The sequence below is a fragment of the Carcharodon carcharias genome, chromosome 16, assembly GCF_017639515.1.
Source record: "Carcharodon carcharias isolate sCarCar2 chromosome 16, sCarCar2.pri, whole genome shotgun sequence".
In the NCBI taxonomy this organism is placed as follows: domain Eukaryota; kingdom Metazoa; phylum Chordata; class Chondrichthyes; order Lamniformes; family Lamnidae; genus Carcharodon; species Carcharodon carcharias.
In genome coordinates, this window is record NC_054482.1 from 43,567,527 (window position 1) to 43,582,085 (window position 14,559).

Sequence of the window (14,559 nt, forward strand, 5' to 3'; positions counted from 1 at the left end):
TTCTTTGTGCTATAAATGCTATGCATATAAACTTAACACTGAAACCAGTTTATTGCTCCTGGTTATACCCCTTTCCCTGCAACCAGACTCTTCAACCCTACGACGACACTGTAACCAATGTCCTCAACCTTAAGGTGTTTCTGCAGCATATCTTTCTTAACTGAATATATTCCCTGTGGCTTACCTGCTGCGTGAGCTTGGTGTCCATGTGGGTTATCATCTTAAATAGTGCCATCAACCAGTCCTGCATCTTCTGAATCACGTCTCCAAGTTGCAGACTAGATTAAGAAAATAAAGAAACAAAAAAGTTCCAGCTAAGTTCTCTTTATGCTTTAGTGGAAAATAATCATTTTAATTTGGTACTGTTTTATCACTATAAACCAATATTTTCTCCCAATTTTTGTCAGAAATGGGTGTTAGATGTGCCCAATTTAACTTATTCCTTCCATAGCACAGTATATTATACACAGGAATTCTTGTGAAAACAGTGAAGCTTGGCTGAAGTACACAGGCACCAGGATCACCATCATCATCATTGAGTGGCAATAAGGCAAGAGAGATCTGGTTTGATCTGTTAGCATCAAGACTCCAGTAGCAATAGACTTGGAGGGAGGTGTAGATAACAATCAAGGAAGATGGAAGGGAGAGATCAATGGCAATGAAAGGAAGAGGAAAGGGTGGAAATGAATGGCAAACAAGGGGAGAGGACAAAAGAATGTCAGCTTCAATTGAGGGGACAGATAGAAGGATGTCAAAATAATAAAGGAGATAGGCTAGAACCCAAAAGTGGTGTAGAGAAAATAGTGCACTTTGATTGCAGTAGAACTGGCCAAACTAAAGCTAATTGCTGGAAATTAAATGGGAGACCTATTGCAGTATTGGAATGTTTAAGGAATCCTCAGAAAAGGCTAAACCCAGAAAGGATGAAAGCAAAATACTGCGGATGCTGGAATTCTGAAACAAAAACAGAAAATGCTGCAAAGACTCAGCAGGTCTAACGACATCTGTGGAGAGAAAGACAGAATTAATATTTCGAGTCCATATGGCTCTTCTTCAGAGCTAACAGTTTAACCCAGAGCTAAAACTTTTAACACCTAAAAGGAAATGGGTTTTAAAACCATAGCAGCGGTACAGGTGAAACATGTTCCCTCAGCACCTACAAGCAAAGAAGACATGGCTCAGGATAGTCAAGCAAATTCTTCGCTGATTACTGCTAAAGGGAGTCAGGCTATTGGAGGTTCTGGATGTTTTGTCTCAAAGGAAGAAGCGTCTCCATACTCTTCCAACAAAATAAGTAAACAAATTAAAATTTTGCAAGATACTGGGGCAGATCAGTGGTGGCTGCTGAAGTGATTTGTGTTCCAGATAGTTTGATGAAGGAAATAGGAGAAATTCATTGAATTTATAAACCTGTTTCTTTGTTTAAAGTAAATTTGTGAAGTGACTTAGTAAACAGGATTGTTACTGTGGCAATTGCTCCTCGTTCATCTATTGAAGGTGTAGATTTTATTCTGGGTAATGATTTGGCTAGTGAAGACAATAACATAGCAACAACTGTATTGCAGCAGGCATTTGACCATGCTGATCTTACCAAACTCCAAAAAACTACTGTGGCCAAATACGAGAAACTTATTGCCAGTAATGAACAATTGAAGGAAAACCTGATCAGTGTGAAGAACCAACTTTCATGCATGACAGATTAGTTTGCTAATGAAAAATGAGAATTGATGACAACAACTGAACATCAGTCGTGGAAAGTAGAACACTTGACTGATGACATGAAATGTCTAAATGATAAATGAAAATCAACAAAGGTAGATCTTCAGCTAAAACTTAGAGACTTCTGCTGCCTGAAGTCCATCATGAAATATTGTGAAAAAAAAAAACACCTTGAACAGGAAAAGGAATTGCTGGTGGATCAAAACAGTTGGTTGATGCAGAATTAAAAACCAGAACTGGTGAACTGTCAGAACTTCATCATGAAAAGAGCAATGAGATTCTTGAAACTCCCATACAATTGCAGAACCAGAAGAATGAAATGTATGGTATGCAAGACAGATCCAGAATTTAAAAGCAGATAAGGAAAATTTTAAGAAACAGATTGAGGATCTAATGAGTGTATTGAAAGAGTCTAAAGAGCATCAGTAACCACGGAAGAAAGATTATGAAATGAACTGAATGCCCATGTGAAGTTGTTAACCTTGTTTAAGGGTTCCACAAATGACTCTGAAACAAAGACAGCTTAAATCACCAGAGTAGTTGCTGAGCTGAATGAAAAGGTTAACAAGCTTGGGAAAGAATTGGAAAAGAAGAGAGTAAACAAACACTTGGATAAAATTGTGAAAGAAGCAGAAATAAAAGTTCAATTTTTGAAATGTCAATGGGGAGAATATGAACGTGTACAGAAGACTGTGGAACATCTCACGGATAAACTAGAAAATGATTTGAGTAAAGAGAGGAAAAGTCCCTCGCTGCAAGTTCATTCATCTGGTTTTGATCAAAACAATGAAAATGGAAAATCTGTTATTGAAGAAATGAGTGAGGAAGATAATTTTGAAGTTTGTTGCCAATCAGACTTACAAGGTGTCCAGCGCAAATATAAAGGACCAATTGAAGACATGCTTCCATTAACAGAGAAGAGTAAAAAAAATCACACATTCTTCTGTACTAAAGATAAGAAACCTAGGCAAAAGTAATTTGTATCACATAAATATGGATGCGTATTGATGCATATCAATCATTTCTGAAGAGGCGAAGGCCACCAGAGAATTGGTTTTCAGTCACACCAGCAAGATTGAAAACCCTGGTACAAAATAGAAATACAAGCTGGTCAAAATATTACAAAAGAAAACTTATCTTCACTACCTTTGGTTGACCATGAAAAGATTGCAGCCATAAACTGTATAATTGTTGGTGTTCTACTCAGAGTTCAAAGAAAGGGTATAGGAGAAAAGGCAGACTCTGAGATATGATAGTTATATGATGTTTAAGTTCTGCTAACCAAACTTATTACATGTATTGATTTATGTTTTGGTTAAACTTTGTGGTTTTAAAATGCAAAATCTGTAGTAAAATGCAAAATGAAAAGTTTATCTGTGTGGTATGTGATAAGCTATATGTTAGAAGTTTGTGATGTTAAGTGCCTCTTGTAAAGAAAGTGTTAAACCATCGTAAAGAAATCTTCACTGTAGTGAAGCTTTCTTTCTTCCGGGGAAGAGGTGTTAAGAAACGCAAATACTTAGCTTAATTTTAAATCAGCAGTCATAGGTTGGGATCTCCAGTTCCCAGTGAGCCTCGGGCCTTCTGCGCATGTGCCGACTGGGAACTGCCTGCACATGCGCAGTTCATTTGTTTTTGTGTCTTCAGGCCGGACCAGCCCACTGCATCTGCACAGGAGACAAAAAGTGAAAAGGCGCGAAACTGGAGGTCAGGTGACCTGGAATCATAGCACCATTACCGAGGGAGGCGTCCCAAGAAGCAGCACACAGGGAGGGGGACAGGGAGATGTCCGAGAAGAAAGTCCCAGACAGGGACAAAGATAAGGATCAGAGAGAGGTCCCAGAAAAAAGTCCTAAGTAGGGATAAAGATAAGATCAAATAGGTCCCAGAAGTCAGGTTTAAAAAAAGGAACAGAGCGATAGAGAGAGAGAGCTGCAAGGAGTAGACTTGAAGTGAAGTGGGCTTGAGAGAAGCCCTGAAGATCAAAGGAGGCAGCCGAAGATTGGTGACACTTTACTATGGGCTTTTTGGAGCAGTGGTATTCTGCTTGGCATGGCCAAGGATTTGAAATTGTGCTTGGAAGGTGAGGCTAGTGTACTCGGAGGTCCAGGGGAAAGGAATCTCAGAAGGTGTGATTGAAACCATGGAGGTGGATCCTTGTTGAATCCATCCGAGTGGGAGCGACATTTGGAGAAAATTCCAAGGCGAGTTCTTCAAATATGGAGCTTGGAAACCCTTGTGAGAAAGACAGAAGTTTCTGTGAGACCAGTTGGCTCACAATGTGACAAACGAGAAATCCATGGAATCTATTTTGGTCACATCTGTCATTTACCTTAGAGTATGGTTTGTCTGACCACAGTTTGCCTATCATTTAATATGTATTTACCCTGAATATTGGAGTATAAGACAGATATTATAAATTGTTTTATCTTTCTGCATTTTTATGTGTCTAAAGATATTGCTGAGGTAAAGGAATAATGTGATTTGAATAATTTTCTTGTGTTTGTATTGAGATCTTTCCGACCTTTTTGTCTGGTGTAATATAGTTCACTTTCCGTGTTTATAACTGCTTCATTCTTTGTATTAAAAGTTCATCATCAGATTACTGTGAATTTGTTCAATAACTTTCTTCCATGGTTTCTAAAAAATAAAGTTAGGATCTATCAAGCCAGGTTTCATTCTGAGATCTGACTTGTCCAGTATTATCAGCTGGGATCGTAACAATGAGTTGGAGGACACTTTGTTGTAGATGAATGCGTAGGCAAGGGTATCATTCATCCTACTTAAGGAGGCATTCATAGCATGCAAAGCTTAAACGCGCTTGTTTGATTCCCCATGCAGTTGGCCACTCTTTTCATGGATGAAGACATCATCATAAAAGCCTGTAACATCATGCCACTTATGCTTAAGAAGGGCTACTCAAATTTCTCTGCAGGCATGCACAGTGTGACAGGATGAATGCAGCTCCAACAACACTCAAGAAGCATGATACCAGTCAGGACAAAGCAGTCTTCTTGATTGGCACCCCATACACAAATATTTGCTCCCTCCACACTGATGCACAGTGGTAGCAGTGTATACCATCTACAAGAAACACTGCAGGAATTCACCAAGGCTCCTTAGACAGCACCTTTCAAACCCACAACTACTACCACCTAGAAGGACAAGGTCAGCAGACACATGGGAACACCACCACCTCTAAGTTCACCTACAAGCCACTCACCATCCTGACTTTGAAATATATCACCGTTCCTTCACAGTTGCTGGACCAAAAATCCTGGAACTCCCTCCCTAACAACGCCGTGTGTGTACCTACACCACAGGGGTTATAGTGGTTCAAGAAGGCAGCCCACCACCATCTCAAGGGCAATTAGGGATGGGCAATAAATGCTGGTCTAGCCAGTGATATCCACATCCTCTGAAAGAATAAAAAAACATATCATGCAGATACCTTGCTGCTGCTCCAAGAGTATTTGATTCATCAACAGCCCCCAAGATACAGCATCCACTTCTAGCTGAGCAAAGCTTGGAGCATCCTATGCCCTCAACACAGACTCTGCATGGCTGTTCCTGACTCCACCACCTGCACTCGCTCATTTTGTGATACAAGGGTCATCAGGTGAAAACCCTACTATCTGACTTACCGGTCCCACCAAGGTGCAGATATCTGAGTTGACGCACGGTATGCATGAGACTGTGGTTACTCAGAGGGAGTACATTCCTCTGAGGAGTTGTGCATGTCCTCCTGGTCTACCTGGTACTGGAGCTTGAAGCTCCAAGAGAGATGAATGACATGAATTAGAAACTGTCAGGGTGAGAATGTTTTAAGTGATCATTATATACATGATCATATTTCATTTGCTGCTGGAATCAAGTCAACACAAATGAGTGTTGTCTGTCATGTGGCTGTCTGATACAAGAACACAAGAAATAGGAACAGATGGAGGCCATTCAGCCCCTTGAGCCTGTTCCACCATTCAAATAGGCCATGGCTGATCTGATTGTGGCCTTAAATCCACTTTCCTGCCTGCCCACCATAACTCTTGACTTCATTGTAGAATAAAAATCTGTCGAGCTCAGCCTTGAGTATATTCAATTACCCAACCTCGTTGGGATAGAGAATTCTAAAGATTAACAACCCCTGAGAGAAAAAATTCTTCCTCATTTCTGTCTTGAATGGAATTCCTTATTCTGAAACTGTATCACCCACTTCTAGAGACTCCTGCAAGAGGAAACATCCTCTCTGCATCTACCCTGACTAGCCCCCTCAGAATCTTATATGTTTCAATACGATCAACGCTCGTTACTTGAAACTCCAATGAGTATAGGCCAGGCCCACTCAATGTCTCCTCATAAGACAACTCTTTCATTCCAGGAATCAACCTAGTGAATCCTCTTTGAACAGCTTTCGATACAAGTATCTCCCTCCTTAAATAAGGCGACCAAAACTGTATGCAGTAATCTAGATGTTATCTCACCAGTGCCCTGTACAGTTGTAGCAAGACTTTCCTGTTTTTATACTACATCCCACTTGCATAAAGATGAACATTCCATTTGCCTTCCAATAATTATGACTTGCTAGACCTGCATGCTAACTTACGAGAAAACCCAGATCCATCTGCACTGCAGCATTCTATGGTCTCTTTCCATTTAATTGCTTTTCTAATGTTCCTATCAAAATTGATTGTAGTAGAAGGATCCAGTACATTAAGGGTTAACCTGGGACTGAGTATAGCACCACCCACTAGTGATGAAAGAAGGCACATAACCTAGAGATCAGGGCAGTGTGTAGCAAGGCAGTAACATGCAAGGACATGCCCTGGAGTCCTCTCCATACTGGTACCCTACACTATAAATATGTACATAGTTCAGTATTGTTAATAAGGACTTCTTGGTAACCTCTACAAGCTTAATGGTGTCTAAGAAGTACACACCATGGGTAGCGACAACCCAACAAAACAGGGAATCAAAATCCACATCTTCAGTAAAAAGACTGAAGAAATCTGGAAAAGGACACCAATAATGAATTTCTGCTCTGAAACAACTCACTTAAGAAGCAAGAAGCTGAGAAAACTCACCTGATGAGCTCCAGAGACACAGATCCTGACAGCAGAAAAAAAGGCAAAAGTTATGCTCAAGCTAGAGTCTCCATCGAATTCCTGTGGAAACAGTTTCAACAAAGCAGAGCTAGCAGCCAGCAGCCTGCATGATGAAATCAAATCTTTGTAAAGTTCCAGAAAAACAGCACTGTGAATCTTTTTTTTTCAAAATCACTCAGGCAGAAAAAAAATGCAGTTGCGCATTTGTCGCTAGCCCGACCTCCAACTCAGTGTCTTCTCCACGTGGCCCCCAAGTCCAGGGTGCAACAAGAACAAAAGAAAAGGAAAGAACCATCAAACACAGAGAAACCCCTGTTTAACCCAAAGCCCGAATGCCTTGCAAATTTTCGGCCACCCGGCCAGGGAAATTTCTGCCCTCCCAACCCAGACCCGATCCACAGCAAGCCAATGCCATTCTACTGCCCACTGTCGTGGCCCAACCTGCTGCCATTTTGCAGCTTCTTCCTCATCCCAGCCTGTCGCCATCATTTTAAATGATGCATCAAAAGTCCAAAGCACGGAAAAATCTTCTCCTAGGGAATACCGGCAGTACCATTTTGAAATCCTCTGTTCTCTTAAAAAGGCAATGACCTGCAGACGCTCTAAAAAGGGCAAAGACCTTTAAAGCTGTAACTGCAGGAAATATACTTCCAGACACATTTCAGCTAAGGCAAGGGTGAAACTAGGCCCAAGATTGAGAGTCCTGGACAAGAAAATTTCTAGATTACTGGAGAGCATCAGGTCTCAGTGAGAAGTCAGAACAAGTCCAGTTTTGCACTCTTTTGTACTCCTTTGGTGAATTTGTTGGCAATGTTATCCACATGCAGTCCATTGATGAGTCCTCAATTACCTTCAATAAAATATTAACAGATATTTTAATCCTCAGGCCATGGCTTGTACAGAGCTTCAAAAGAAGTACAGACGACACCCAGCAAACCAGCGAAAAGCCAGAAAGACACACCACTAGCCAGAAACCCAGCCAATTTATCTCTATGGAAAGATGCAGATAGCAACCTCAACACGAACACAGGTACTCACAGACACAGAGCTTGAGCACAGAAGAGCTGAACATGAAAATAAACAATTGAAAGAGCAGCTACTTGTCCTTCAAGAATAGATTCATGCACAGTCCATTACCCTTCAGCAACATGATGAAATACAGAACACCTTGAGCAGCAGAATGGCAGGACAGCAAAACAAGCGCGATGAGGATCTGCTAAATTACAAGACTCAAGACAAAGTACTTGAGCTTCGCAATGATAAGGAAAACCTTGCATGCTACAAGGATCCCTCAAGCCAAGTTTGTTCCTCTGGAACATTATGAAGTGAGACACATGAATTTACTGCCACTATGAATAAACTGATGACCCAGTTATCACAGAAGACTCAGGAATGTTCACTATTCCAGGAAGAAGCTGAGAGGTACAAGAATGAGACTGCAGCACTGAAGGAAACAGTTGCACATCTGGAAGGAGCCTTGGAAGAACATTACATTCCCAAAGAGGTTTACGAAGAGATAAAGGTCAAGAACGGGGAATGGCAAGCAAAGGTTGAAATTCTCATTAAAGAGCGTGAGCTCTTGTAAAACCAATGGGCAAGAAGAGCAATCACAGAATGTGACTTGAAAGATCACATAGATGAACTATACTCTGCCAAGGAAGAACCGATCATCGAAGAGAATACATTATGGGGCAGAATCCGCCCTCAGTCATAATCTGCCAGAAACTTATCCTCCTGATGGCCTAACTACAAAGCAGCAACCCAATGTTGACTTTGTTTATAACCTCTCTTCCCTGTTCGCTGAGCAGGTCTGTTCATCTCCTTTTCAGGTCCTCGAACCGAACCAAGGGCCAGACCAACCCACAGCACAGGAGGTTACCACAGCACCCCCAGTGGAGGTGATGTCAGAGCCAGATCGACTTCCAGAAGAGCCTCTACCTCCACCAGCAACCACTGTACAGTTGGTAGAGACGACGACCTGCACACAGCCCCAGAAACTACCAGCCAGTGTGATAAAGCCACAGAGTCCACTGGAACAGGTTAGCAGCCCACCACAAACACAACTCAACAAAGGTGAACCATCTCTACACTCTCCTTCCTTCCACAGGACTGTTCCCCCTCAGCCCCAGAAGGCTTCCAAATGCTGCAAAAGGCGAAAAAAGGGACACAACCGACAGCCAGACAGATACCACTTTCGTCCACCTACAAAGAAATGATTACAATTCATGGTACCAAACCACCGCCACAGCAACCAAATCAATGGAGAAAGCGCTTGAAGCCATGCCTGCATCCTCTCACCAAGATCAACAGCCCCTAGATCCTAACACTCTCCTGACCGGATGGCAATTGAGACTTGGCAATGGTACAAGACCTCAAGACCACCTCAAACCCTGGGGAAACAGGGTAAATGAACATTGTTAATGCATGCTGTTAATGTAATGCTGTTAATGTAATAATATTAATAATGAAGTAGTTTAGAGTTAGAATAGTTACAACGCAGAAGTTAAGTACAAAAACCTTATAACAACACAAAACTTGAATCAAACTGTAAGTAACTATTATCAGTCTATATCCGGAGATAAAGACTTGGGGGAAGGTGTAGTAGAAGGATTTTGTACATTGAGGGTTAACCTAGGACTGAGTATTGCACTGCCCATCAGTGTTCTAGAGGTCGGGGCATTATACAGAAATATGTCCGGAGTCCTACACTGGAAAAATATACATAGTTCAGTAATATTAATTAATAAAGACTTCTTGGTAACTTCTACATTCTGCTTAATGATGCCTAAACAGTACATACCATGGATAGTGACAACCGAACAAAACATGAATAACCTCACATTTTCCCACATATTACTCCATCTGCCAAATGTTGCCCACTCACAATTTGTATCTTTTGCAGACTTTTAGTGTCCTCCTCACAACTTGCTTTCCTATTTTATTATATCGTCAGCACATTTGGCTACTTTACTCTCTTGTTCCTTCATTCAAGTTATTCATTTAGATTGTAAATAGTTGAGGCCCCAGCACTAATCTGTGTGGCACCCCACTAGTTACAGTTTTCCAATCTGAAAATGACCCATTTTGCTGACTCTCTTTTCCTGTTAGTTAGCCAATCCTCTATCCATGCTAGTATATCTTCCCCAACAACATGAGCTCGTAACTTGTGTAATAACATTTTAGGTGGCACCTTATCGAATTCCTCTTGGAAATCCAAATTCACTACACCTCCTGGTTTCCCTTTATCCACCTTGCTCATTACATCCTCAAAAACTCTAATAAATTTGTCAAATAGAAATCACGCATGTTGACTCTGCGTGATTGCATTAAGATTTTTTAAATGTCCTGCTACTACTTAATAATGGATTCCAGCATTTTCTCAATGACAGATGTTAGGCTAACTGGCCTATAGTTTCCTACTTTCTGTCTTCCTCCTTTCTTGAATAGAGATGTTACATTTGTGGTTTTCCAATCCATTGGAATCCTTCCAGAATCAAGAGAGTTTTAAAAGATTACAACCAATGTATCCAATATCTCTGCAGCCATTTTTTTAAGACCCTAGAACGTAGGCTATCAGGTCCCATTAGCTTATTGAGTACTTTTTCTCTATTGATAGTGATTGTTTTAAATTCCTCCTTCCCTTTAGTCCCTTGATTTTCTGCTATTATTGAGATGTTTTTAACATCTTCTACCATTAATACAGACATGAAATACTTGCTCAAAAGCACTGTCATTTCCTTGTTCCACATTATTAATTCTCCCGTTTCATCTTCTCTAAGGAACCAACATTTACTTTAGCTACTCCCTTCCTTTTTATATACTTGTATATAAAATACTTCATATACTTGACTATTTTAGGTTTCTTGATCGTTTACTCTCATATTCCAATTTCTCCCATCTTTTAAATTATCTTTTGCTGGTTTCTAACATTTTCCCTATCTCTGGTCTACCACTAATCTTCTTTGCAATTGTATGCCTATTTTTAAATTTAATATCATCAATAACTTCCTTAATTAGCCACAAATGGTGCATCCTTCTTGTAGAGTCTTTGTTTCTCAATGGAATATATTTTTCTAGAGAGTTACAAAATATTTCCACAAATGCCTGCAAAAGCATTGTCTTTTTTTTAAACCTATTTCTCTATTCTACATTAGCCAATTGTCTTCCTACCTTTGTAATTTCCCTTATTTAAGTTTAAGACTGTAGTTTCAGACCTAAGTTTCTCACCTCAAGCTGAATGTGAACCTCTATCCTGCTACGATCAATCTTGCCTAAAGGATCTTTTCCTATGAGATCATCAATTAATCCTATCCTATTACACATTACCAGGTCTAAAGTAGCTTGTTCCCTGATTAGTTCCAGAATGTATTGCTTGAAGAAACTGTCCCAAATGCATTCAATGAACTCATTCTCAAAGAAATCTTTGCCAATTTGATTAGTTCAATCTTTATGAAGATTAACATCACCCACAATTATTGCAGTACCTTTTTTTATTCCCATGCAAACTGCTTTTACATCTTGATCTTCCGAGCCAACATCATTTCTCACTATTGTACTGAGCTTATCCTTTATGAAAAAACTACCCCACCTCCTTTTCCTTTCTTTCTATCCTTTTGAAATGCCAAAAACCCTTGAATATTCAGTTTCTAGACTTGTTGACCTTGCAATCATGTCTTTGTAATGGCTGTCATATCATACCGTTTATAATAACTGGCAAAAATCGGCACGGGGATCATGGTGCACAATTAGCCCGCACCTGCCAACTTCTTGCTGACTGCGAATTAACATGATTGCAGTATGCAGATAACACTAATTGGTTGTTGAATGGTTGTGTGCCTCAGCAGCAGGCCCAAAATTGTGAAAGGCTAGCACCACTTAAAGGTAGCCTGCATCTCTTAAAGGGGAGTTGCTTTGTGGCTGGAGCAAGTGGTGGAAGTCATTGTGAAACTTACCACGTGGAAAAATATTCATTATTAGCACAACATGCTCTAAGGTTTCAGATGCTATACTAGAGGCCTTGAGCAGGAGATGGAAAGGAGAAGCATTGTATGTACATGGACCAGGAGACTCTGCGGACAAACTCTCAGAAGGCAATAGGAACAGATAGTCCTGACTGTTACGCCCATGAGTAAAACCCTGCAAGCAATGCCATAAGCAGTTCAATGACATTGCACAGGTGCTTAAGGTCAGCAAATGCATCTGCAAATGCCATATCCCACCAACTACACCACTTGCCTCAGCAATTGTTCAATGCACTACATCTGTATTGCTCACCTACCAACAATCTGTATCAACCAGGAGTCTTACCTAACATTTGCAGCTGCATCTCACCCTCACACACTTAGTACTGCTGGAAGCCTCGCACCCAAATCTCACAGCTTGAGCGCACTGTCATCTATGACAGCCACATCACTCAAACAGATTGCTCCAGAATCACTGACACACTTTTGCAGGACAAGGTAGCTCATAACGGGTGGCAACAAGAGCTAACCTGTAGGGGACAGGCGGGGCTACATGTCCTATCCTAGGGAGGAGATGTCACTCGCCATCATCGGAACAGCCTTTGCTGACACTATGGCCAGTGCTGGAGCAGGAACGATAGAAGATAATGGTACGCTCATGCCTAGTCCTCCCTTTCACATCTCACAATCTCTTCTGATTTTTGATGTAAGTATGCAACTTTTGCTTTCCCACCACTCCACCACCCCACCACAGCCCTATCTTAGTGCCTTTCTCCTTCCAGAGATCTAAAACTGCCACCTCTTAAGGCAGTGATAGAAGGGTAACAGGCAACAAGATATTGATTATGAAGAAACACCATCATTTAATTTCACACTTGCAAGCATGAACTCAGATACTGACACTGCAAAGAATTTTGAGGAGAACAGAGAGGTGCTAAGTACACTCGGTGGGACACTGTCATGAGTCATTTGCAGCCAGGGTAAAAGGTAAGGGTTGCACCCGGTGCCAGATTGCCAGAGGACGAGGTGATACATGATTTCTATTGCAGAGGACCGAGTACTTTGATGGGTTGAAAAGGTTAATGGGTATGCACAATGAAATGCTTGATGCCCACAGAACGCCTGTGATCAAAGCATGGAGGAGTCCAACATCAATCAGGGATATGGCTTTGTGCAGAGCTTGGAGCTCATCCTTATCAGCATGGAAGTGGTAGCCAACTCCAGCACACCTGTGGACCCAGCCATGATGTAGTGTCCGATTACTGGTCAACTCAGCCTTCATTGTAGGACAAGCACAATATCTAGGCGCTGCAGTGGAAGCTCAGACTTCTGCCATGCAAGACCAGTTTGCTGCCACACAAGTTTAGACTACTGCCATCCTGGCACTGGCAGATACCAGTATTCAAAGCAGTTTGCAAAGGCTCATATTGGTCCAACAATCTGTCTCCCAACAGATAGGAAGGATTGCTGAGGCACTGTCCTGGTGAAATGACAATGGCTCCATTGAGATGACCTGCTGTCCTCTCTCAACAATCATTCTCCCACCAATGCCATTGCTGTTGCCTATTAGCCAGACAGTCCATCTCAAGAATGCATACTTCACAATGGAGTTAGGGAAGCCTTGTGGAAACATAGCAATATTGGTAGACTACAGTAGTAATACAAGCATAATTAAAATGGCAAGAAAACTTCCCCAATGGAAGATCACAAGATGATCAGAAATGACAGAAAATTACAGCAAGTCATCTACCAAAAAATTGATTCAGATAACATTGACATTTACCAAAGGAGTAGTTCCATCCTGAGACATTGAATTGCTGTACAGCTTCACAACCATTCCAAAATATCCATTAGCAGCATTAAATAAAAACAACAGACCTCTCAGAAAATCTTAATTAAGTTCTGATTCTAAGCAAAAGATTAATATTAGCTTTTGTCTGTAAAGTAAGTCTTTGTTAGAAGAACCAAAGTATAATAATAAGACAGACTAGCTTTATGTTATGGAAAGTAATGGTTAGTAAACCTAATTAAAAGACATTTCCATAATTACCGCAGTTGATAAATTTTGAAAGAGTATACATTTGAAAATTTATCATCTTTTCAGGCAGAGACTGGTACAGAAATAATAATTTAAATTAAAATTTTTGCAGGCACAGGACAAACAAAAATGATTCTGTTCACTCAACCCTTGAAAGTTAAAGAATTAAACATTCAATAAGACCTGGTAATGAGTGCGGGGACCCATGATATGCTATCACAATGATTGGGCTTGCAGCCAATGTTAAATGTACTTATAGCAGGCTGCATGCTTAGCAGGGTGCCCAAGTGCCTCTGTCACAAGAACACAAATCGCAGTTTGCCTGCACCTCTCAAAGGGAGGTGCATTCAGGCTGCAGCTGCTGGTGGAACTTTCACCAAAAGTATTTCAGAGGAAGAATAAGACTATCAGTGGAGCAGCAGACTGCAGAAAGGACCGGCAGGATCTCTAATACATGTTTGTGGCCTAACTGCAGGATATGAAAAGGAAAAGAGAAGTCAGTGTTTTGCAGGAGGCCCTCCAAAGATAATCCAAGAAGGGAATTGGAGCAGGTAGCAACAGAGGTCAATTGAAGGAGTATGGTCCAAAGGAACTGACTGCAGTGCCACAAAGTTTGAAGACTTTACACAGGCAGTCGACGCCAGCGAAGACATCTTCAAATGCTATCCCCAACCCATTGCACCAGCAACCTCACAAACTGCTCAATGCACAACACACCCATCCCTCATTAATCAGGACTCAT

At 41.0% G+C, this 14,559-nt stretch overlaps 1 protein-coding gene across 3 annotated transcripts in view; it reads right to left on the reverse strand.

The window, feature by feature from the left end:
* The window catches only part of axdnd1 (axonemal dynein light chain domain containing 1), a 227,355-nt gene that overhangs the window by 68,687 nt on the left and 144,109 nt on the right, over positions 1 to 14,559 (reverse strand). For all 3 annotated transcript variants that reach the window (XM_041207768.1, XM_041207767.1, XM_041207769.1), the window contains one exon: positions 185 to 278. In XM_041207768.1, the coding sequence (XP_041063702.1) occupies positions 185 to 278 (94 nt within the window). The remainder of the gene's footprint in view (positions 1 to 184; positions 279 to 14,559) is intronic.